Source organism: Corythoichthys intestinalis, chromosome 18 (genome assembly GCF_030265065.1).
Source record: "Corythoichthys intestinalis isolate RoL2023-P3 chromosome 18, ASM3026506v1, whole genome shotgun sequence".
NCBI lineage: Eukaryota > Metazoa > Chordata > Actinopteri > Syngnathiformes > Syngnathidae > Corythoichthys > Corythoichthys intestinalis.
In genome coordinates, this window is record NC_080412.1 from 9,627,614 (window position 1) to 9,654,468 (window position 26,855).

General features: G+C 38.8%; 1 protein-coding gene across 2 annotated transcripts in view; it reads right to left on the minus strand.

The window, feature by feature from the left end:
* The window catches only part of sptbn4a (spectrin, beta, non-erythrocytic 4a), a 103,371-nt gene that overhangs the window by 46,955 nt on the left and 29,561 nt on the right, over nucleotides 1-26,855 (minus strand). For both annotated transcript variants that reach the window (XM_057820669.1, XM_057820668.1), the window contains 3 exons: nucleotides 16,815-17,078; nucleotides 9,314-9,547; nucleotides 5,041-5,130 (listed from right to left, as the gene is read on the minus strand). In XM_057820669.1, the coding sequence (XP_057676652.1) occupies nucleotides 5,041-5,130; nucleotides 9,314-9,547; nucleotides 16,815-17,078 (588 nt within the window). The remainder of the gene's footprint in view (nucleotides 1-5,040; nucleotides 5,131-9,313; nucleotides 9,548-16,814; nucleotides 17,079-26,855) is intronic.

The window sequence follows — 26,855 nt, forward strand, 5'->3', positions numbered from 1 at the left end:
CTATCCATGGATCGCTTTAACAGAATCTTACTAATGGTAATATAAATATATTAAATATTTGTAAATATTTTTCACCCTGGCACTTACATGCTCATACATTTCTCCGGGGAGAGTTGGGACGGGGCTTTACAGTCCCAGCCCGACTCCCCCCTGTTTTGAATGCACCACACACCAAGGTTGTGGGATGGTTGGGACCTGTTGGGGGGGGCGGGGGTGCCTCACGGCTGCCTCCTCACCACAGGCCCCGCCATCCCTGCACCTTTTTTAAATGCACCACACACATCATACTCCACAGGAGAGCTCCGGCAAAGGGCGGTGGGACGGGCGGCTGGGCAGAAACTCCATGCTGCGGTCCCACTGCCCCAAGCCAAGCTCTCCTATTTTAATGCATACATTGCACTACCCTCCCCTCACACCCCCATCACGGTGCTGGGTGATGGCTGCCAGTCGGGAACCTGGCAGCCACAGTAATAGGGTGGTAGGTGGGTCCCACACTTTTTCTATATGGCGTGGCTCCCGGGGTGTGGCCTCCCCTCTGCCTCGGCTGCCGGCCGCAGGAGTGGGTTGGGGGGTCGGGTCTCCGATCTTGCATCGCCCCGTGGCAGTTCCTGGGCGTTCTCCTGCCTCCGCCTTCCCCTCTCTTCTCTGGCTGGGCATCCGCCTTGCGCTCCGTCGCGGGTCGCTGGCTGGGCGCCGGTGTATCAGCGGGGTGTCGCCTGCACCGGCGGGGGACCCTGCCTTGCCTGGGGCTTGGTGGACCGCTGGGGGTCCCGTGGCGTGGCGTGCCGTGCCGGTTGGGGGGCTGTGGCTCGTGGCCCGGGTGGGCGGGCGGGGGTGGGTGTAGGCGTGGGGTTGGTGATGCGTCCCCTCCTGCCATCCCTGAAGGCCGGTTGATGGGCGCGCGGGTGGCCCGGGGGACCACCCTGGGTCCCGGGGGGGGGGACGATGGCTCCTTTGCTGGGCGGCGGGAGGAGGGATGGGCTGCACATGGCCCTCCCTCCCCGGGCTGGCTGGGTGGGGGCCGTGGCCCTGGGTTGGCGCCCGCACGGTTTCTCCGCCCGTCTGCGTGGCTGTCGCGCGCCCGGTGGGGCTTCCGTGCTGCTGGATGTGGTAGGGCATGCTCGGGTTGGGGGTTCCGGTGCCGGGATTGGCGGTGCGGCGGCGTAGGGTTGGTCGCCAACGGGCTTACACTCATAAGAGATTCACACGATTACTGGGTTCTAGATCACAGAACTGATTTGTGTACACTCTACCCCTTTCAATCACTTAGCTTATAGTCTTATAGACACCCCCACCCCCATTCTCCTCTTTCACTGGCCAATAGGCCCCCACATGGTGTAAACCGGAAATACATCTCGCTGACGATAGCACCAGCATATTAGTAACTAGTTTAGATGTTCAATGTATTTCTTGTTGTTGTTTGTGTATGTGTTTCTTTTCTTTCTTCTCTTGTATTTCTTTTCTTCTGTCCCCCCATAATCCCTTCCTGTTCGCTGCTTTGTCATAATAAAAAGGTATTTTGAATGATCACAATGGGAGTATGTCAGACTCTCAATGTGAAACATTAAAACTGTTCAGAATCTGGGCACTTAGACTTCCATTCTCTGTGTCAAACAGCTGAACAGGACAGGTTTTAAAAAAAAAAAAAAAAAATAATAATAATAATAATGGTAATGCCATCTTGTTGTGATTTATTGTTATAATAAACAAAGACAGTACTTATGTACCGTATTTTGGATGTATATATCCATCTTGTGTCTTATCTTTCCATTCCAAGAATAATTATGACATATGGCATATTTTATAGATGATTTGAATTGCGATTAATTGCGATTAATTACGATTAAATAATTTTAAGCTGCGATTAACTCGATTAAAAATTTTAATCGTTTGACACCCCTAATATATACATATATATACATATATATATATATATATATATATATATATATATATATATATATATATATATATATATATATATATATATATATATATATATATATATATATATATATATATACATACATATTATAATTAGCTTAATTAGCTTAAAAACTAATTAATCGCAATTCAACCCATCTCTAAAATATGCCATATTTTCTGTAAATTATTGTTGGAATTGAAATCGGCCATGCCTTTTTTAAATATATATACAGGGTTTTATATTTTATATATTTTAATCAAATCGTTTTCTAATTGTATTTAACGTTACAGACATAATATGTTACACTCATCCAGAGTCTTTAGTTTAGGCTTAAGGTAGGGTTATCAAATTTATCCCAATAACGGCTGTAATTAATTTTTTAAAAAATGTATCACGTTAAAATATTTAATGCAATTAATACATGCGCTGCACGACCCACTCACGCATTGTCGCGCTCAATCTGTAATGGCGCCGTTTTATCTATAAAGAGAGGTAAAAGGCAGCGTAAAATGAGTAGAGTGAATTTTGGCAGCCTTTGGAGCCTTTATTTAATTGGCTAAAGCCTTACAATCCCTCTCTCGACAATTGGAAATATCGTGGGAATCAATGTGGGGAAGCAAAGTAGCAATTGATCTTTTTCTTAATACCTTATGTTATTTCCAAACGCAGAAAAGATATATCAATTGGTAGCACTACGCACAGTCATGGTTCCACTTCCCGCCATGCATTTGTGCATGCCTACAGTATCATTTACTGAAAGCTCAACAAATACACTAGATGTCAATATTTAGTCACAATATACAAAGTCACAAGTCTTTCTATCCTCTCACAGAAAGAATGTTAATAATGTAAATGCCATCTTGAGGATTTATTGTCATAATAAACAAATACAGTACTTATGTACTGTATGTTGAATGTATATATTCGTCCGAGTTTTATTCATTTTTTTCTTAATGCATTGCCAAAATGTATATGATCGGGAAAAATGATCGGGAATGATTGGAATTGTATCGGGAGCAAAAAAAGCAATCGGATCGGGAAATATCGGGATCGGCAGATACTCAAACTAAAACGATCGGGATCGGATCGGGAGCAAAAAAACATGATCGGAACAACCCTAATTAAAACCTGTATTAATGTTTTTGTTTTAATAAAAATTTTTAAAATTTTCAATCAAAAAATAAACTAATAGCTCGCCATTGTTGACGTCGCCGAGCGGGACATCACATGGGCTCCCTGCCGTTCTTCCACAGTGTCTTTAACTACGTAAGGTAGTGATTGAAATACACCACAAGGTGTCAATGGCGAGTTTTAAATTAATTAGAGATCTAGCCAGGGCAAAGTGTAACTTTTATGTGTATTTTGCGTAGCTATTTTGATTGGGAATGCCAGTTCTCTTTGCATTGAGCGCTTTTCTTTTTGTGAACATTATTTTTTTTGAGAGATAGGAATATTATTTTTGTTGTGCTTTCACTAAATGATACTGTAGCGACTTAACTGTTCCGCCCATATGCATGATGGGAAGTTGGGTAACCATGACTGTCAGTGGTGGCTGCAAATGGTATATGTTCTGCGTTGTGTTCAATGAAGCGTGTTAAGGAAAAGATCATCTCCTGTCATTCTTCCCCACGTCGCTCGCCACAATAGATATGTTTGTTGTGAAAGAGTTGCCAAAGCTTATGCCAATAAACGGCGCGGTCCAATCACCGCCTGGGTCCACTTGCATTTCTCTGCCTCTTAGCACTCAAGGTCATTCCGTGCATGCGTTAAATGCGTCAAATATTTTAACGTGATTAATTAAAAAAAAAAAATTACCGCCTGTTAACGGGATAAATTTGACAGCACTAAAGAAAGAAAAAACAGTCTTGCAAGTTATGAATTCACCAACTACTGTAATTTTCTGACTATAAGCTGCTACTTTTTTCCCTCATTTTGAATCCTGCGGCTTATAGTCCAGTGGGGCTTATTTGTTGATTTATTTAGGTTAATAGGTAACACTTTATTTGACAGCAGTATCATAAGACTACCATAAGACCGTCATAATCATGACATGACATTTTCATGGGCATTAATGAATGCTTAGGACAGATACCATTAAGTGTCATCCGGCAAATTATGTCACTAATTCCATTTATGTCCAGCTTGGATGTTTTACATCCATTCAAAATGGAGATAATTTGCCAGATGACACAAAGTGACATTTGTCTTGAACATTAATTAATGCTCATGGCAGTGTCATGTCATAATTATGATTGTTTTATGACAGTCTCATGGCACCACTGTCAAATAAAGTGTTACCAAATACCTTAACTAGCAACTAATGAAACAAATGGAACAGTAACTGAAGAAATAATTTGCGCAGAACATGAATTTTGATTGTTATTTACATCTGTTAGCGCTGCAATGCATGCTAGGAGGCATGTTGGACAACAACAGTGTTGACAGCAGGTGGCAGCAGAGGTTGACTGTCTCCCCCAAGAGAACAGTGATGGCCAAATGAAGCTTCTTGAAGCAATGAAGCTTTGCAGCCAATTGGTTCAAAGCTTTGTGGTCGTTCATTTGGTCTTATGACAGTCTTATGATGCCGCTGTCAAATAAAGTGTTACCGATTGATATCTTTTCGTGTAAATATCCCATAATACAGTAAGGACAGCTGCGGTCTTGTAGTCCAGTGCAGCTTATCAATGAACAAATGCCATTTTCGCGTCAAATTTGATGGGTGGCGGCTTATAGTCAGGTGCGACTTATAGTGCGAAAAGTACGGTATTTAAAGTCACTGTTGCCATTCGCTTGAGAAAAACATGTTGGTACATCTTTTGGGTGGCAACCCTGACTTTACATAGTTGGTAAATTCATGACTTGCGTGAGTAAACAATGTAGAGTCACGGTTGCTACTTGGAAGGTGTACTCACAGTTCAGTTTTTGGTGTACCTTCCAAGCTGCGACGTTACATAGTATGTGAATTGACCTGCTAACTAAAGGGAAGTTAAACTTCTTTGATTAATCTCAAAAGTGCCAGAATAGATTTTAATCAAATATTCGTTTACTTAATTATAACAGTATAGTCGTGGTTTGCCAACCCCTGCCTTAGGATTTACCTTAGTTATACTCACTTGGTTCTTTTTTACATGTTGCTGCACACTCTGGAGATTATTTCCATATTCCTTGCATGACGCCAGGGGCAGTCTCTCCTGAATCCACAGCTATAAAATCATGAAAATTGGTTATTGCATTTATGCTTGTGTACTGTTAAATTTATTGTAATGCACAGCCAGAGGCGGGTAGAGTAGCCAAAATTTTTACTCAAGTAAGGGTGGGGTTACTTAAACATAATACTATGCTAGTAAAAGTAAAAGTAGTCATCCAAAAAATGCACTCAAGTGTAAGTAAAAAAGTATTTGGGGGAAAAGAATACTCAAGTAACGAGTAACACTGTGGGTAACTGCTTATGATGTTTGACTTTTTTTTTTTTTTTTAAACAATGGTATTTTTTTCTCAGCGTCGTTATCTATATGAACTGTTATTATTATATTGTACTATAACCTATTACATAACCACTTTAAGCCAAAGAAATACAAAAGAAAAAAAAAATTCCGACAAGTGAAAAAAAAAAAAAATTAAATAAAGCATCATTCGTCCAGAGAGCATGAGTAGCCTCTAGGGTTGAAAACATTTCGAATCATGAAATTAAAAGGATCATATTTCCGGTTTTTCGAGGTCAATCAGTGCCATATAAAAACTGGGATAGCGTTTAAAATCCGCGCTTTCGAGTCATGTCGATGGCAGCACTCTATGTCAAATACTCAGGGGTGAAAGTGGGCCAGAACAGTCAGGAACGCAGTTCTGGTATAAGATTTAGGGCCTGAACGCAGTTCCGGTATAAAATTCAGGGCCGGAATGCTTTTCCGGTACACGTTGCTTTGATTCCGAAAATATGACGACAACTGTCAAAACGCTGTTTAAAAGAAAAATGCTAAGCTGCCACACATGCATTTCATCTCCAAGACCAAAACAATCTACCAACATCAGATTTACATACACAAGTGTTAACAACAAGCATAACAAAGTGCTTGTGTAGCATAGTCCGTTTCCACCAATATTTATTATTTATTTTATTCCACGGACAGCATGGAGGTTTCCCTAGCTGCTGCAGTTATCTGAGTCTGACGATGACGAGTCACATTCATGTGCGAATGCACGCAGCAAAGCAAAACACCTGAACTCATTTATCCGTTCAATTGGCTGACATACTGACATGTGATCAGCAGAGGTAGTTAGCTCTGATTGGTTCAAATGTGTATGTTTTCTGGAACAGCAATAAAAAAAAAAAGAAAAAAAAAAGAAAAAAAAACGAACGGAATGGAGGTTTCCCCAGCTGCTGCTGTGCATGTTTTCTGGAGCAAAAAAAAAAAAAAAGAAGGTTGAATTGATGCGACAAAAAAGGGCAATGCAACATAAAATGGATCAAATCTTTAAGAGCAATGAAAGAGTTGAGGAGGCTTAATTATCATATCTAGTTTTATTTGCTCTGATGGGGAGATTCAGAACATCTTAGCGGTCAATGTGCACTTTGGACTTATATTTGTTCATTTATGTTAGGCTACTTATTCGCTGCCAAATGATTGAAAAAAGTCTATGTTTTTGCAATCTTCAAAATATATTCCATTTCACTCTGCATAGTATAAGTCATTTGTACTTATTTTTCTGAATGTATGTTACTTATATGTTATTAAAAAAAAAAAAAAAGTAAATGTTTAAATTTACTTCAATTTTAACATACTGTACATCCTATGTTCTTAAGTAGTTAAATTAAATTGAGGTTTGACCCCCCCCCCCCAAAAAAAAAAGAAAAAAAAAAAAAAAAAGAAGGAAAAAAATTAATAAATGAATAAATAAATAAAATAATATAATAATAATAATATAATAATAATAATAATAATAAATTTCTGGTTCTGTGGTGACCTTCATGTCAGGGAGTTCCGGCAAGAAATTCTAGCCACTTTCACCCCTGCAAATACTTGCTTTAAAGACACGTGCTTTAAAGACGCCACGTGATTGAACAGGCCAGCGTAATCATAGAACAGCAAGCTTGAGTCGAATAATGGAGATAATGATGATAATGGAATCATGTGATTATTGTTGTGACGTCTCATTGGTGAAACTGATAGAGCTACTGTTGGCATCGCTGGCAAAAAATAAAAAAAGTAAAGTCTAATATAATAAAGAGGAAAAATGTAACGACAAGTGTAGCCCAAAGTCGCGGAGTAAGAGTAGCATTTCTTTTTCACAAATCTACTCCAGTAAAAGTAAAAAGTATGACACTACTCTTAGAAGTACAAAGTTGCTCAAGTAAATGTGCCGGAGTACATGTAATGCGTTACTACCCACCTCTGTGCACTGCACAATAAGATAGACGCTGTTAAAATTGCTTGTACACGCTTCACTTTGGATGTCCATGTTGGATGCATGTTTGCTAACATGCACACTTTTCGCAACAGTCGCTCCTAATATTAGAACATAAATATAGTCTTAAGAGAATCATTTTCTCCGGCACAAATTAGTAACATCAAGTGCCACCATCAATTCCATTCCGTAGGATCGAATATTTCCTTTGTTATTCAAATTAAATGAAATATAAACGGGTGATAGTATACGACAAGAACTTCACAACTACAAAACATAAACCGATAATATATTGTCGTGAACATCATTCAATGGCGAATCTGCCAAGGGTCCTTGACCTGTCTCATGAATCTAACTTGGCAGCTGGTGTCTACCTCTGCTATGACTTCGCCAACATGTAACTTTTCGGAGGACATGAACACCATAAGCTTCAATATTCTCATCCTAGGCTATCCAGTAACTGTTTTAGGGACTAATAGACCAGCCAGCAAGGTCATGCTCAAAGTTGACTTTGGTGAATTTACAACTAAATACTAGTAATGTTGTGACAATATAAAGGGTGATTCAAAAAGAATGTGCCAAAATCATCATGCATTTATTCATTTTAAAATCATTGAAATGGACTGAATTAGCGGTCATTTGATACAGGAATTAACCTTGTTTAACTGGGTGTCAATTTCAATTTGTCTGTCGTATATTTACGCTCAAAATGGCGACTCCTCAGCAAAAGGTGTTTTGTGTGCTAAAGTTCGCGAAAACAAATGCCGTTGTCACAGTGCAACGTACTTCCAGTTTTTGCCGCTGGTGGTGGTCTCATTGAACATTTGTAAAGCATGAAATAAAAACTTGACGTTATATACAATACTTGTAACCAGTTAGTTATTATTATTATTATTTTAATATACTGCAATAGTTTTGGCACATTCTTTTTGAATCACCTATGTATTATTTATTTTGTTAGTCTGACATGTTTCGGCGACATGTCAGGTATTTAAGCCACCTATAACTATTGTCTGGGATAAAAGAAAAATTCGAGTAATCTATAAGTGTAGACAAAATGAACTCAATACAACCATATATTTTGTTGTTTTTGTATTATCTAGTGGCTGTGGTATCCTGTCACATTCTACACTGCAAAAACACACATCCTTAAAACTAGTTAAATTCCCTTGGTGTCAGTGTAACTCTACTAGAAATAAGTGAAATTAACTGCCAGTGTTACAAGTAAGTTTGTCTTCGTCTTTGTCTTCTTCTTTATGGCTTCTCCCTTCAGGGGTCGCCACAGCGAATCAGTTGACTCCATCTAACCCTGTCCTCAGCTCTCACACCAACTACCTTCATGTCCTCTTTAACTGAAAATAAGATTTACAGACTTATTTTAAGCACCAAATTAGTATATTTAATCTTTAAAAAATACTTTTTTGTCAGAAATGTTAATTCCAGAATAGATATTGTTCAAAACGTTATTTGAAAGCAATATTTTCTTGATTTAGGTGAAAAATTACCAACTGTTGGATGCATAAGCTTAATAAGAACAAATAATAATATTGACTGTAAGTAAATGTAATAATCTTACGCGTTAATCTGTTAACTAGATTTTAACACTCAAAACAAGATGAAAACATTTATTTGACTACATTTAAGAAAAATAATCTGATTAAGACAGTGTATATGTCGTTTGATTTGAATAGTAAAGGAACAATTGATGAGGCACAATCTATCTCAAAATAGTTGGCTAGGTTTCCTCAATTTTGGAAAAAAAAAAAAAATCTTTATAACCCAAAATGACTAGAATTAAAATAGCAGTGAAACAGAAAACAACATGGCTGATGCCTAATGGACAATTCGAAATTAAAAAAACAAAAAAAAACAAATAAAAAGTACCATGGAACAAATTACCTTGTGGCTCGTAGTTAGCCCCCCTGCACTCTACATGTGATAATGGTAACAAATATTTAAAAATTGAGAAGATAATGAACTAACCATTTCATCTTCCAGGTCTTGAGCGACTTGATGCATCTCTTTTGAAGCCAGCAGGATGCGACGTCTCTCCTTCAGGGGCTCAATGAGACGAACAATGCGGGTCTCTACCATGCCTGACTGCTCACCACCCTCCTTGTCACCCGCTGTTAGACTTCGCTGGGGAAGGCAGACCCCCTGCAAGCCACCCAGTTCCTCCACATCCTTGTAAAGGTCCCCAAACTGAGACTCCATTGCCTGTAAACAATGGAATTTCAAGTACGGCAAGGTACTTTTGGTCAACTATCTTGTTTCATATACTGTACTGTAAAATATGATAACTTGACATAACTTAAAAGAAAAAAAAAAAAGCAAACTTGCTGCCTTAGAAAATATAGTTTATTTTACTTTCATTAATTAGGCGCAACTGATTTAATGATTTCAAGTTTTAAGAACTCAATTTAACCTTAACAATTGAATTAAAGTAAACTGTTTTAGTATGCCATATTCAAATTATTTATTTTCAGTTTTCAGGACTGAAGTGATACCATAGTTGGCTTTAGTGCTGCTCATTCATCACATGTAGGTGGACCTTTTTTTTTTTTTTTTTTTTAAACCTGAAATAATTCTACAATAATAAACAGCACATGCATTTAATTCAAGGGCGTAGGTTTGCATAGGGACGGTAGGGACATAACACTACCAACTTTTCAGGATGCTCAAATTGTCCCCACCAACTTTTAAGCAACCTTATTTGCATTATATAATGAGTTCAGTTATATAGCTATATTTATAACATCTTCCCATATGTTGTACGGATAGAATTGAACCTACCCTTATTAAGTTAATTATTTTGATCATGTTCAGACTTACATTTACCCCTTTTCACTTGCTGAATGTGCAAGTCCATTTTTGTTCCTCAAACACACGTTTGATTGGCTGATGACTTGACCCCCCCGACCCCTAACACGCGCACGGACGCACTCACAGCCCTGACAAAAATACAATGCAATACAATAAATACTACAAAAACAATAATGTAAAAAGATGTCAGTGTTGTGGAGGTGGGGAACACACCACCAATTTTGCTACTGACAGTCAGACCTGCATCAGAGGTAGCATAACATTAAACTGTTAATTTGCTAACGTGCAAAAATTGAGTAGGAAGCTGCTTAGAGATAAGTGTCCTCGTGTATGTGTTTTTTACGTTCACGTTAATTAAACTGCGAGAAATGTTGTGATTTGAGGTTAACCCCCTTATCCCCAATTTTATTTTTATTTTATTTATGTGATCTTAAAGTGCCTGTGACACGAAAAAGCATGTTTATTTCATAATACATGCGGTATTTTATGCCCCTGAATGATATGGGGCGCTTGGATGTGTGTGGAAGCGATCGCTATTTTTATTTAGTTTTTTGAATCTCGCGCCATGAAAATGAGTGACTTCCGGCTTCGGTCTTGCATTGAGGAGGAGGGCGCTGTGACGTGTACGGTAGAAGACGTCCTCTTCACGCTACAGTGTACTGTTGTGTATGAAGACGAAGGATTCAGCTGATTTTGCGGATTAATACGTTTATTTTTCGCATCACACCAGCCAAACGGCTGCAGAAAAATCATTCTGTATGAGGGAGAGGCGTATGCGCCTTTTTGGAGTTTCAAAAGGTTCCCATTCACCGTGGATATTTACTGTTGGACCATTGGATTTACGAGGAAGTGAGTAAACATCTTGTTTTGTATTATGTCAAATACGAATACAGCGATTACAAAGTAAACACTACAAACTTCCTTTAAATGAAGGACTACTTACGTTTGATCATTGATAGGCATGTAAAAAGCTCTCCTAATGCTCATTAGCAGCAGCACGTTAGCTGCACAACAACTCCAGCCACCCTCCTCCGGGGAACGAACTGTAAATTGCTCTCCGCTGGGCGGTTTGCCGATCCGCAAAGACAATCGACAACCGGGGCGTTATGTCAAATAATCCAGGATAGTTATGTGTGATTTTCCGCTTCGAAGACTTTGAAACATCACTCGGTTCGGGTTAGCATGTCGGCTAGCTGTCACGCCTTCTGGTTTGTTTACATTCTCCGAAGCCGGGGAAGGGAAATTACATATGTCCGATTTAGGTGTCATAAAATATCGTTCGGGAGGTGCGACAGTAAAGGTGAAGTTGACAGTTTTGACCATTATGGAGTAATTTTGCCATGTCGTCCTGAATAAATGAATTTTTATTATTTCATATTCCATTCAGCACAAGACTGTTATTTGTCATGACCGTGCCATTTATTTAGCAATTGGGGAAAATACTTGGATAAAAAGAATATCCTGTAAAAATATTGAAGTAAAGAAACAGAAACAATGACATTTTTCCGCTCTCTTCGTCGCGTTTTCCTCGTTGTAAATAGTTCCCCCTCGACGGGCTGACTGGTCCTTCTCAAGCCATTTATATAGCTATTGGGGAAAATACTTGGATAAAAAGAATATCCTGTAAAAATACTGAAGTAAAGAGACAGAAACAATGACATTTTGCCGCTCTCTTCGTTGCGTTTTCCTCGTTGTGAATAGTTCCCCCTCGACGGGCTGACTGGTCCTTCTCAAGCCATTTATATAGCTATTGGGGAAAAATACTTGGATAAAAAGAATATCCTGTAAAAATATTGGAGTAGAGAGACTGAAACAATGACATTTTGCGGCTCTCTTCGTCGCGTTTTCCTCGTTCTGAATAATTCCCCCTCAATGGGCTGAATAGTAAAACCGATGAGCCCAGTCTACCGCTGACGTCATCCACCTGTTGGGGACGCTAAAGCCCTATAATGGTAGGTGTGGCTAAGCGTCAGATTAAAAGACTAATTTCTCGTCATCTGCTTTGCTAAATTGTTGTACATAGTCGAATCGTCTCAAAATATGATTCTAATTCACATAATAATGCCATTTAAGACTTTTTTTCTCGTGTCATATGCTCTTTAAAGCAGGCCAAAGGAGCGAGCTTTCATTTTTTTTGTCGAGTTTGGCTGGTGCTTGTGGACAAAATCAGTAGTTTTTTACCTGAAGGCTCCATTTTGCTTTTTTTTTTTTTTTTGTAGAATAAGAAGTTTGTTCGGTTATATTTAATTTCTTCATTTAGACAGACAATGCTGAGTGGTCTTAAGACAAATGTTTATTTTTTTCATTCCTAGATAGTTAGATATTATTAACAAGTTTGTTTTTATTGTGTATTGTAATGTAATTCAAATTATGTTCAGATATTGAAATTTTAAATTTGCTAATAAAATCCAGACATTTATTCTGGATGTTTTCAAAATATTTCTTTAGTAGTTTAAAAAAAAAAAGGTTTGGATCAAACGGTGTATCACCTGAACCAATACATATTACATATACACAAAGTTAGTATAGTATATATGTATCATGTAAATCAATACAGATTTATTTTGTATTGATCATTCAGCCTATCAATTAATTAGGTTCATATTTGTGCGAAATGTAGCCCTGACACCTGTTCACCCAATCTGTTTGGTCTTATTAATGTCCCATGCCCAGCAAAAAGTGTACATGCAGGTCAAGCTGTTATATGGTCCCCACCAATGTTGAGACCAAAACTACGCCCTTGATTTTATTAATAACACCTTTACAAACAGTAATGACCCTACCCCCAAATAAATGAAGGGAGAAATGCTCAACAATGCATTTAAGACAAGAGACATTGGCTCTTGACACGCTTCTTCATGTTTTGTTGATGCTTGGTGTGAAATGAACAATCCGTAGTATAACCAGAGTTCTTTTCAACACCTTTTCCTACTTCGCATTGATCAGGTAAGTAAATATTGTGGCGAATATTGCTGTTCTTGTGACCCATGCACCACACGACCCCAAGAAATGCCACTTTATTGAAAAAAACACACACGATATAACAACAACAATGACTGCTCTCAGTCGTAGCTGCCACAACTATCCAACATCCTTTGCGGTGGAACCGATAAATAACAGTCGCTACAATATTTTACTCTTTTATAAACTGTCCCGTTGCCTTAAACAACAAGGCAATGCGAGAGTTTATGAAAGAGTCAAATATTTACTTAACAATTCAATATGAAGTAAGTAAAGATGCAGAAGAGCTCTGGTTGATGGCGCGGTTCACCGTGGATGCGTGTGGGAAAGTTTTGGTGTGAGAAAAGCGTGTAATAGTCAAGGCAGATCTGCGCATGTCTGAAAGAACGCCCAAAGAACATTGGGTACAAAAAATATTTTTCTCTAATTTGACTTAACTGAGTTAGGCATGTTTTTCAACCCCAAATTACCACTTACTCGTTAAAAATTAGTGTTCACAACAGGGTGATAAAAATGAGTTTGGTTCACATATCATATTTAACTAATTTGCTCCCAAAACGTATAAATACGTTCTATTTTTAATTGTTTCAGTGTCCCAAAAACATATTTATATGTCTTTTACGTTTTTTTTTTTTTTTTTACAAGAGGCATCTCTAGGTTCTGTTGCACCTAAACTGCAGTGCACAATGCTCAAAACTCATTTTAAAGCAATAAAACTGGCCACTGGAGGGCAGTAGCACATTTTGTATGAACTCATCGCAGGCCAAAAAAGGAAGTGAAGCAAAATAGTCAGGAAACGGAAGTTGGAGGGATCTTGTGAAGACGCACGAGAATTTGAGAAAAATCTGGAGAACGATCGGAGAAAAAAAAGGCAAACGACATTGGAGGAGTGTTTTGAAAAGAAAACGAAACCATCGTCAAAGAAGGATTTAAAAAAAAATCTATCTTGATGAGACAGACGGTGACGGCCACAACAGCGTCAGGTTCCACATGTGTTCTGCGGACCTCACGTTGCGTTACTCCTTAGCCCGAGGTTGAAACCAACGATGAAGATGATGAAAAAAGTGAGACCGATATTGATCCGGACTCATCAGATTACTGGGAGCCACCTCATTCAACCGGGAGCAGCCGAGAGCCTTCCCTGTTGTTATGTGCGCCAATAGTTCAACAGTTCAATAGTTTAGTTATGCGTAAATAAATTGTTACTTTGCGATCAAAATCTCTATTTATCTTGTTGTTTATGTTATTTTGTAGAACGAAAGCATTATTCAGATGTTTGGGATGTCACAAAAGCGAAAAATAGAAGTCAAAGTCAAAGTTATGTTTGAAATCTATGCTTTCACAAAAAACTCAATTTCTCTTTTTTTTTATCAGAAATTGGAAAATTGGTCAAACTAAGCTATTTTCTGATGCTGATTTCTAAAGAATGGAAAAAGATATGAACTAAATTTTTTTCTGCTGAAAGAAGAGAGTCTAATCCTTCTTTTGGTGGGTTCCATGTTTATATAGCAATAGAACACAATTTTCTGTGGGCCTTGCAAAATCAGTCCAAATCCAGGAAAACAGCCGGGAGCGAAGGGCCTTGCTCCGGTGAAAATTGCTGGGAGTGAATGTGTTAATTAAGTTGCATTGTAGCATTTACAGTGATAGGAACAAATAACCAAGGCCCACAGTGGCTCTTGAGGACAGGTTTGGAGATCCTTGTCCTAAACGTTCAATGAATTAGAAAGTGTGAAATAGTAAGTGGGGAAACACATGGTTAGCAGTGCTGTTTTCGTCAACTATCACGATAACGAAAATATTCGTCAAAGAACAATTTTTCTTGACGATGATGTCACGATGATGAGCTAAAAACTTGACCTGGGAGAGCAGAGCATAACGGGACATATCCCAGTTTTCGTCTGATGAGACGACAACGAGACGAAAATGCGACATAGTTTCTGTTACATGTTGACAATGTGTGACATTTTCATACTGTACGTGGAGTGCGTCGGCTTGCATCATAGCAGTGTCAGGGTAGTGTCACTCATGTGATAATGTGCTGCGCCTCCCCTTCACTCTCCTCACTGGAGTTTAGGTTCCATCTTTACATCATTTTGCTTGTTTGGAAACACAGAAACATTTGTTTTCTTATCTTGGCAAGAGAGAATAGGCAAAGATGCTTTAGCCTTTAAATGTCCGTGCTGAGTAATCATCAGATGCTAATTGTAACTACTAGCGTTAGCGGAGCATTCGCGTTCGCATGAGCATTAGCTTCAGAATGGCGAGCAGTCCAAAGCAGAGTGACTTAGCTGTTCAGTGTCAGTAAGTCAAGAGGAACGCCAGTTGGCGAAATGGCATTTAGCAAACAGCACAGTTCAGCTGTTTTGTTTGGTAAATGAACAATTATTGGGAAATACTGATTGCTTGCAACTTCTCGCTAGACTCTAAGAATAGCAACAACAAAAAAATCCCAGTCTTCCCATTGTCAAACGCTAAACTATTTTTTTTTTTTTTATACATTTTGTGGCAGCCAGGTGGGTTTAATTGAAGAAGATGTACTGCTTTTCATGCTGAGTGTGTATTATCATCACCAAGTTGGCGTTGTCCTTGTAGACGCTACAATACTGTATGTGCTTGTCTGTCTATGTTTATTCGAAATTGTTAGAAACCTTTATCATAGACTTCATAATGGTATTGACGGGTCAGATCGGTCATGCACTGCGCCTCGCCTTCAAGTAGGGGGCCACTCACATCAAGAGGAGCTATTCACAAGCATACACACGCAGCGATCTCACGCTGGATTTCCGTTGAAAAAGTACGAAAGCTGTACCACATACAAACGGGAGTGATTTGTTCGAGGATTCAAGGTAATTATTATATTTTTCGTACCATGCATGCATTTTAAAACATTGTGAAAAAAAATCAATGGGAGAAATTAGCCGTTACGGCATTGGCATCATAGTTCGTAATATTTGTGTAAAATAAATGCTAGTATGCATGTATTTTTTATTTTTTTTCTTCTTGCTTTTAACCATGAATCGAGGCTGTTTTACGTTCATATCTATAAAGAATTTGGGGATTTAAGCATTTATTCACAAGAATTTTCAACAGAAAAGCTGTTTACATAAGGCGGCTGCTAGCCGCATTCACTTACAGAATAGCATTGTAGTTCGACATATTTACATAAATTAAACGCTAACTGCACTTTTTGTTGTTGTTGCTTTTAACCAAGAATCGAAACTGCTTTATATCGATATCTGTTAAGAATTAGGGGATTTAAGCATTAATTACCAAGAATTTTCAACGAAAAAAAAGCTCTTTGTCTGTGATTCCACTCAGTCAGCCTTGACGGCCTCGCCAACAACTGCAGGCCCATTATTTATCGGCCCTGCGCCCCATGTCCCGTCAATACATTATGACGTCTATGCCTTAATTTATTTTTGGACAACAACTTTTAAATTTTACAGACTAAAACATTATGAGTAACTGTCAACTAAAACTAGACGAAGACTCACATTTTGAAATGACTAAAATATGACTAAGACTAAGAAGTATTTTCGTCCAAAAGACTAAGACTACAACAAAAATTGAAAGGGCTGCAAAAAACAACACTGATGGTTAGCAATTTCTGAAGCATGTGTCCCAAGCACAATATTGATTCTACTTTGAAAATATGTCTGTTCTATTCAGTGTGGGCTAGTTACTCCTTTATACTTGCCTGGAATTTCTGGAGCTGCTCATTGAATGTGGGCAGATGATGTGCCTGTTCCAGTTGGGGGGGCTGCTGCTCCAAGTGGGAGAGCTGGTTGTCAAGGTCTGAGTAGCTCTTCACCGCTGGCTCCGGCTTGTTGTTCTCAAAGAGCTGCCGAGCTTTGGCCTTGGTGGTGGTCTCCAAGTCAGACCAACACTCCCTGATCTCTTCTAGCTTTTGCTGCACGACGGTGCGCAGCTCTGGCTTCTCCTGGATCAGCCCTTGGCCCTCCTAAGGCAAGAAAACAGGAACAATTGTAAGAACTGATAATGTTAACTCTTCATGACAGCAGAGATTGATACAAATTATTGTAACAGTGCTAACAGTGATAGCCTTATTTAGTTTAAAATATGCATTATGCGTGAGACTGTCATTTCTTGGCTGAGTGGCTCTGCTTCTCCCTTGTACACTCCATTAATGTCAGCTATAGCTTCAAGGGATGGATCATATGGGATGAGCTGCTGTCTCACTCAATATCAGATATGGAGGAGATGAAAAACACTACAGCTGGAATAGGACGTTAAGCATTTTCCATTTATGGTCAGTGTCTGTATTTCTACGTATATTGCATCTACGGTTGCCAACTCCCGAACAAAAAATATAAGGCCCACCTCATTGGTAGAGCTGACTGGCCCGATAAACGTCACTTATTTTTTTGTATGTGAAAAGTGTTTTTTTTTTTTTTTTTTTAAACAATTTAGGTGCTTTTAAAGTCCTTTCAGCGATAACAGTTTCACAAATGATCACTCCAAATATAGACAAGTTTCCAAGGTACTTCCGTTTTACTTCCTTATGTCTGCTAGCAACTTCCGTTTTAGAATTTCTCCATCCAAAACAACAGTGGAGCTGGAGTAACATTACTCGTCAAAATCCCTTAAAAAAGACAATTTGGAAATACCGCATCCATCTGCCATCATCACGACAGGGGAGGAAAACATGTTCATGAAGGCAGATGTGGAACCAAGCTCGTGGCACCACAAAGACCGGGTGTTTTTGTAGCCATGTTCCCTCTGTATTATGGAAGGTATGTTCTTCCTATCCCTACATTTTCATGTATCCGGTCCTCAAAAAATACTAAAGCTAAAATCTTGCGCATGAAACGAATTGTTGCCTTTGATATTGTTATTACGATGATGATTGTAATTATGATGATCTTTAATAATATTTACTACAACTACCCAAGAGCGGCCTGGGATAGACGGTGGCTCACCTCACGGCGGACCGTCAGCTTGAACCTGAGATGCAACTACGAGCTTTTTAACTGCAGCAACTTTAAGATACGCTATTGGAGCTGGAATTACCGAGGACAGCGGTAGAAAGCCCGTCTTTAGGCCGCCGAGGGTCTGCGTAATGTGGGGTCAAAGTTTGGTGAGGCTCTCAAGCTGCTCTGGAGCTCTGCTGTCTGATATCACATTATCATATGCTGTTTTATGTAATAATTTTATAATTTGTGATTTATTGACCGGTTTTGCACATGCACTAATCATTTTAATTAAACAAGAAATGGAATCATGTTGTCCAAATGTTTGATTGCGATTAATATCTGCGATAAAAAAGAATGACATACTATTTTTGTTTATGAGTACAGCACATACCTTGTGTGTACAATCAAATGGCGTTGGGAGGGACTGAACTAAACTTTAAATAGGTTAAATGTGTTTAAACAACAAATTTGTCTCTGTGTAGATTAAAAATATATATATATTGCCCAAATAAAATTTGATACAAAACTAATATTTCTGACAATACCCAGGTACTGACGTATTGCCATCAAGCGCGGAATACGTCTACGTCTTTCTGACATGAGTCGCCGTATATTTTGTGTGATTTGGATCAACGGTGCCACCAGGGGCTCCAGGCTCCCCCAAGGCTCCACCCAAATAATTTGTTGGTCACCCCACTCTCCAGTATAATGTCAGATTGTAGTAGCTGCGGAACTCAAAATATTGACTGGACTCATATGGACTATTTACATTAACTCACTATAGTATAATAGTATACAATATTCAATATAACACAATCAACCAAAGTATATCAGTTGGCATGTCCAGAAGTCATTCTAACAGTTTTCTACTGGCCTGTTTATTACTACAACATAGTAAAAACATGAAATTATGGCTTTTATTTTTTGGTGTTTTAAGTGGCCCCATTTGGCCACACCTATGAAGAATTTCTGGAGGCGCCACTGATTATGAATAGGCAGTACAGTATACAGTGGGGTAAATAAGTATTTAGTCAACCACCAATTGTGCAAGTTCTCCTACTTGAAAATATTAGAGAGGCCTGTAATTGTCAACATGGGTAAACCTGTCAAAGAGGTCTAACTTCTTGTAACGAGGTCTAATGAGGCTCCACTCGTTACCTGAATTAATGGCATCTGTTTTAACTCATTATTGGTATAAAAGAAACCTGTCCACAACTCAGTCAGTCAAACTCCACTACGGCCAAGAACATAGAGCTGTCGAAGGACACCAAAGACAAAATTGTAGACCTGCACCAGGCTGGGAAGACTGAATCTGCAATAGGTAAAACGCTTGGTGTAAAGAAATCAACTGTGGGCGCAATTATTAGAAAATGGAAGACATACAAGACCACTGATAATCTTCCGCGATCTGGGGCTCCATGCAAGATCTCACCCCGTGGCGTCAAAATGATAACAAGAAGGTTGAGCAAAAATCCCAGAACCACACGGGGGGACCTAGTGAATGACCTACAGAGAGCTGGGACCACAGTAACAAAGGCTACTATCAGTAACACAATGTGCCGCCAGGGACTCAAATCCTGCACTGCAAGACGTGTCCCCCTGCTGAAGCCAGTACACGTCCAGGCCCATCTGCGGTTCGCTAGAGAGCATTTGGATGATCCAGAAGAGGACTGGGAGAATGTGTTATGGTCAGATGAAACAAAAATAGAACTTTTTGGTAGAAACACAGGTTCTCGTGTTTGGAGGAGAAAGAATACTGAATTGTATCCGAAGAACACCATACCCACTGTGAAGCATGGGGGTGGAAACATCATGCTTTGGGGCTGTTTTTATGCAAAGGGACCAGGACGACTGATCTGTGTAAAGGAAAGAATTAATGGGGCCATGTATCGAGAGATTTTGAATGAAAATCTCCTTCCATCAGCAAGGGCATTGAAGATGAGACGTGGCTGGGTCTTTCAGCATGACAATGATCCCAAACACACAGCCACGGCAACAAAGGAGTGGCTTTGTAAGAAGCATTTCAAGGTCCTGGAGTGGCCTAGCCAGTCTCCAGGTCTCAACCCCATAGAAAATCTGCGGAGGGTGTTGAAAGTCCGTGTTACCCAACGACAGCCCAAAAACATCACTGCTCTAGAGGAGATCTGCATGGAGGAATGGCCCAAAATACCAGCAACAGTGTGTGAAAAGCTTGTGAAGAGTTACAGAAAACATTTGGCCTCCGTTATTGCCAACAAAGGGTACATAACACAGTATTGAGATGAACTTTCTGTAATGACCAAATCCTTATGTCCCACCATGATTTGCAAATAAATTCTTTAAAAATCAGCCAATGTGATTTTCTGTTTTTTTTTTTCACATTCTGTCTCTCATGGTTGAGGTTTACCCATGTTGACAATTACAGGCCTCTCTAACATTTTCAAGTGGGAGAACTTGCACAATTAGTGGTTGACTAAATACTAATTTGCCCCACTGTAGAGTGGTCCAACACCATTTGGTAATTCCATGATTTTCTTGCCTATGAGTGTACAAGGGCAGGTGTGCTCCATTTGTCTTTCGCTCCCCCTCCGCCCACTTTCCCTCCGCCCTCCAAGTGGCCTCATTTGACATTATAGCAAGTGCTTAGGGGAAGTGAGAAAGGGTGATTGGAACGCAGCGATTGTCTCCTTTTGTCTCATGGCAAGTGACCATACCACCTGGACCAATGAGATGAGCGGGATTGTCATTGTTCTGTCAGCTCATTGGTTAGAAAGCAGGAGAGGCGGGGAATGCATGCCTCTACATATCCTTGAAAAGAACCCTACCAGTATTCCTTTGTTCTACTAATACAGTGTATCACAAAAGTGAGTACACCCCTCGCATTTCTGCAGATATTTAAGTATATCTTTTCATGGGACAACACTGACGAAATGACACTTTCACACAATGAAAAGTAGTCTGTGTGCAGCTTATATAATAGAGTTAATTTTTTTCCCCTCAAAATAAGTCAAAATATAGCCATTAATATCTAAACCTGGCAACAAAAGAGAGTGCACCCCTTAGAAACTACGTAGATCCCTAAATGTCCAAATTGAGTACTGCTTGTCATTTTCACTCCAAAATGTCACGTGACTCGTTACCGGAGTGCTGTCAGCATTGCTGCAGAGATTGAAGAGGTGGGTGCGGGTCAATCCCACCAATTATTTTATAATTAGTGCAGTCAAATTTATCGTTTTAACGGGCGGTAATTGATTTTTTTTAAATGAATCACGTTAAAATATTTGACGCATTTAACGCATGCGCCGAATGACCCGCATTGCCTCAAACAGATTAGAATGACGCCGTTTTTGCACACTGAGACCTAAGAGGCAGAGAAAGGCAGTGAACACAGGCGTTCATTGGAACGCGCCGTTTATTGGCATAAGCGTCGGCAACTCCTTCACAACAAACATAAGTATCATTTAGTGAAAGCACCACAAATATAATATTCTTATCTCTCAAAAAAAAAAAAAGTTCACAAAAAGCTGGCATTCCCAATCAAAAAAGCTATGCAAAATACACATAAAACTTACTTAGACTTTGGTCAAACTCTATTCAAACATTTTGTTTAGCTCAACAAATACACTGGATGGCAATATTTAGTCACAATATACAAACTATCAGTGGTCTCATACGTTGTGAAGCCAGCACTCAAATGAACGTGAATCACAATAGACCCGGTCTAAAAAAGATAAAAACAGGGAGCTATGGTGTCAGTCAAGGGACAAAACACACTCATTGGCTTTATTTCTAAGTAATTTAAAACTCGCCATTGACACATTGTGGTCATGTGGTGTATTTCAATCACTATCTTATGTAGTTAAAGACACTGTGGAAGAACGGCTGTGACGTCACCGCTCAGCGAAGTCAACGATGGCGAGCTAGTAGTTTATTTTTTGATTGAAAATTTTACAAATTTTATTAAAACAAAAACATTAAGAGGGGTTTTAATATAAAATTACTATAACTTGTACTAACATTTATCTTTTAAGAACTACAAGTCTATCTATCCTTGGATCCTTTTAACTGAAATAATGTTAATAATCTTAATGCCATCTTGTGGATTTATTGTTATAATAAACAAATACAGTACTTATGTACAGTATGTTGAATGTACAGTATATATCCGTCTTGTGTCTTATCTTTCCATTCCAACAATAATTTACAGAAAAATATGGCATATTCTAGAGATGGTTTGAATTGCAATTAATTACGATTAATTAATTTTTATTCTGTGATTAACTCGATGAAACATTTTAATTGTTTGACAGCGCTAGTATATAATATGTAATATATAATAGTAATATAATATGTAACAAATATAAACTTTCGTGGGTCATCATTTGCATGGGAGCTGGCTTTGATCTGCGCATATGTCATTGTTTGGACTGAGAAGAGAAAATCAGCAGTAGATAAGTTAGGTCCGCAGCCAAAAATAACATGGCATGACACAGCTCAATGCCAAGGCAGCAACCCATTGCTTGCAAAAGAAGCAGAGAACGGAGGAAAGTTGGGCCTCGGGCTGACCTACAAATTGTGCATGGTAAGTTTAATACGCCTCTGTTTTGTCATGTACCTGTGCTTTTACTTGCTCTGGGGTTCTTTGTTTGTCAGAGAGCTTGATAGATGTGAAGTACTGATGAAAACGCATGAATGCATTGTCATGTTCAGCCATTCATTTTTTTTTCTAATTTTGGAAAAACAAAAGGCTTTTCCTGTTTTTCAGTGTTTTGTCAACAAACAATGGGGAATGAATCGTTGTCTGTTTCAGAGTCATATAACTGAGAATTGAAAAATGGAACGCAAGTATTTTATCTGTTGTTTTATTATGAGTTTATTTACAAAAGTCAGGATGTAAAATAGGACCATAGTCGAGTTGATTTTTTTTTAAAATCACTATTTAATTAATTATTTCATGGACATGTGTTGCAACAATTGTGTCAGGGAGCGGGACTAACAACTGATTGGTTTCCCAGCACATCAAGTCATGACAGGTCAATTTCAGATAAACGATCAATCCAGAGCCAGTAAATATATTCTGATACACTAGGTGTGGCGTTTCTTTTACTCGGTTCAAACAAGTGCAGGACAAGGGACGGCAAGTTTTGCTAATCAGCAAGGTCTACAATATCTCTAACTCCCGAGAAAGTTGAAGTATACAGTATCCTCCGTAGCCGCCATGTTTTGAAAGACTTCAGACGACAGCAATCAATTCGACTTTGATCAACGTTGGTCCCTCCTACTGATGGGTGAGTTTGAAAGATTAAATAAATTCATGAAGTGTTGCAACATGAGCCCATGAAATAATTAATTAAATAGTGAAAAAAACATATATGTTTTTACATTAAAGCAACTCTATGTAACTTTTCAGTAGGGATGGGAATTGATAGGATTTTTACGATTCCAATTCCATTATCGATATTGCTTAACGATTCGATTCTTTATCGATTCTCTTATCGATTCTAATTTGGGGAAAAAGAAGAAAATACGTTTTGATTGACATTGAGTTTGTTTAATCAGAAGTCACAACCTTACAAACTCACAACAAGGTCAAAAGAGACCCAAAGCCTCAATATCAACTGTGGCAATAAGTTGCAAATGCACAAGAATGTGTAACATTTTACTAAAACATGTTTCTAATAGAAATAAAAAATACTGGTATATATTGGCATATAGGTCGTTGGTCTGCTGTTGGCAATATGTGTTAAATTTGCAGGGGTCCCCAAACTTTTTCCAGTGAGGGCCACATACCTTTTCCCTTCTCTGATGAGGGGCCGGGGTCAGTTTGTAACAGAAAAAGTGTGACGATTGCAGGAGTGCCTAAATGTAAAAAATTTTTGTTTTTCAGAAAGCCACAATCAAATAACCCTTTCTGGATATTTCACGGAACAAAAGTAAATAAAATTAAAATAATAATATAACAATAATTAATAATAATAACACAATCAAATAGATAATAACCAAATAACCCTCTCTGAGTTCTTCACAGAAAAAGGCCAGAAAATAAATAACACTATTGAGAAAAAAATAAAAAAATAAAAATGCTCTCTGGTATTGTTCAGTGGGCCGGACTAAATGTCGGGGTGGGCCGTATCATGCTCGCGGGCCGTAGTTTGGGGACCCCCGTTAAAGTGTATTATTTACCAGTATATTGAAATGCATGCCTTTTAGTTTTTATGGTGCTGTCACGCTCAAGTGGGGGCGCCCTTGCGCTTCCTCACACGAAGAAGAACGCGCTCATGTGAAGAAGAGCGCGCTTACACGCGAAGAAGAAATGCCGCATCCAAGCGAGTGAGCGAGTTAGTGAGAGAGGGAAGCACTGCTACGACCCTACGTTCTTTGTTAATGTTTGTAAAATATCTACAGAGGCAACGCCTGTATGTATCATCTTGTGTGTTGTTGTTGTTGTGTTTCCACTCGCGATCGGACACTTAAATCCAGTTGTGTAGTGGTTTGAACGATGTGCTAATGCTAGCGAACGCATGCTAACCGTTTTATTATTACTGAATTAGCAGCTAATCATCGCTGATTTACGTTGATGCAAACCTGTTTGTTATTGGGGACGAAATTGATTGTTTCATTTCTATTTTTAGTTTCACTCTTCAAGTGATGGTTGAATAAAGTCAGCAAATTATACCAACGTCTTCTGTATCGTCATTTCGGAGTTTAGCTAGCTGTATAGCTGTTTCGGTGAGGACAGTGCAGTCTATTCCCTCCCGATGCAGTTATCTCCACCTTGCAATGATTGCAAGTCGTTTTGTTGTAATTTTTCCTCGTGAAGTGAAAACACTTTCGAGCATTTGAACCTACGTGCTGTCATTGTTATGTTTATGGCTGCAATGCTCGTGCTAAACCATCGTAACCTTTCATTTTCACCCTCTTTCCTGGTGAAGTGTAGCCAAACTTTGGAGCGGGTGGTTCTTGGCGCCATGCTAGTTTGATGCGTCTGGACAACAAGACAGTCACGACGCAATATGCGTCTCCAGGACTCGTTAAAGGGATCGTTAAGGCTTTTTCATTGTGATGTCGAGGCCTCGAAACACTTGGAACCGGTTCGGAGTTGGAATCGGATTTCGATTCCCATCCCTACTTTTCAGTTTTGGTCAATTTTAGCAACGCCGGTAGACAAAAGCTGTAGTGTTTTGCCTTAAGTAAGACTGCGTTTCCCCTAAGGACCAGCGCACACCCGCAGTGTCGTAAAATCATCAATCAATCAAAACTCAATCTGCCGGTCGCCTGCAGATGGATTAAACAACCCTTCTGTTTCCAGTGGCTGTGTGAAGGATGAATAGTAATAAGGTCAGGAATCCTGTTGTGGCTAAACAATGGCATATAACGGTTAGCAACCTGTGGCGAGGTGTGGATCGCTGCGTCACAGCAGCGAGTGAAAGCCGGGCCAATGTTTATTCTGTATATCCTGGTAGCCTTCCTTTTTTTTTCCTCCTCAGGAAAAACTTTTTATCTCTTGTTGCTCTGCCATCTTTGCAGAATTTGCGAAAACGTACGCATTGACTTCCGTCTTTATAATGAATGGGGAAAGGGGGAGGTGACGTGTGCTGTAAAGCAGTCAGAACATTTGTAGTTTTTTTTTTTGTGTGTGGCAGGGTTCTTGTCACCCTCCTCAAAGTTAATTTGTGCCGGTGAAAATAATACAGACCCCCTCAAGATATACAAAAAGTGTCATTCAACTAGTTGTCAGTCGACATATCATCACAAATGTTATGAAAATATTTTATAAAGGTTGAAAAGATACCTAGTGTTGCTTTAAATGAGTTGGTATTTAAATGAATTAATGATACATTTAATGACACTTATTGGTTTAATTCCCATTTTAATTAATTAATTACACATTTAAGTATTTATTTAAAGATGTATTTATATATTTCATTCTGTCTCATTTGGTCCTCCATAATTTCGTGTCATACGTATTGTTTTGTGGTCTGAAGTGTTTTAAAAAATGATGTTGGAGAAGGTCTGCAGAATTTTCAGCTGTGTTTACATGGTTTGTAATTGTAGCACTAGCAAATTTTAGCACCAGTACGACCCTGCTGCTGTCTCAGAATAAGAAGCACAAGATCTTCCAGGTCATGAAAAAGCAAAAGTGGAAAAACAAATAATGGTCATATTTTCTCTAAACTTGTATGAAATAAATTTATAATGGAACAACGGATAAATGATCATTTTCTCAAATCCCAATTATGAATTGGGAAACAAGACGAGGTATTCCTTTTTCTGTTGTTGACACTTAAAAAACCTAGAAATATGCTCTGTTTTTGCTTTTACATGAAGCCTTTTCTTTTGTGTCATTTTGGTGTCCTTTGAGTAAAAATATTGAAGCTGCAGTTATTAACAGAAAACACTGATTCTATCTACTCATTGATGCCAGTAGGTCTCGAATAGCTCACAATTTCTTTTTCATATAAGATTTTCAATACAGTAATGTTGCCAAGCGAATCCGGAAACTTCTCAATGAAAGTTTAGGCTTAAATGCATATTTTATGAATTAAAAAAAAAAAAGGGGGGGTTAAATGAACATTGTGTGCGCCTTTGTGGATTCATTTCAGAAGTGGTTGCCTTACTTGGCCTATAGCCTGCATATGATGTGATGCTGTGGGCTTGGAATAGAGATCGACCTATATGAGTTTTTCAGGACCGATACTGATTATTAGTAGTTACAGGGGCCGATAACCGAATTTTGGAGCGGATATTCATTTGCAGTAAAAGTGTAAAAATTGGCGTAAAACAATTGAATAATGCAAACACTGAACTTCATTGAAATGCCTAAA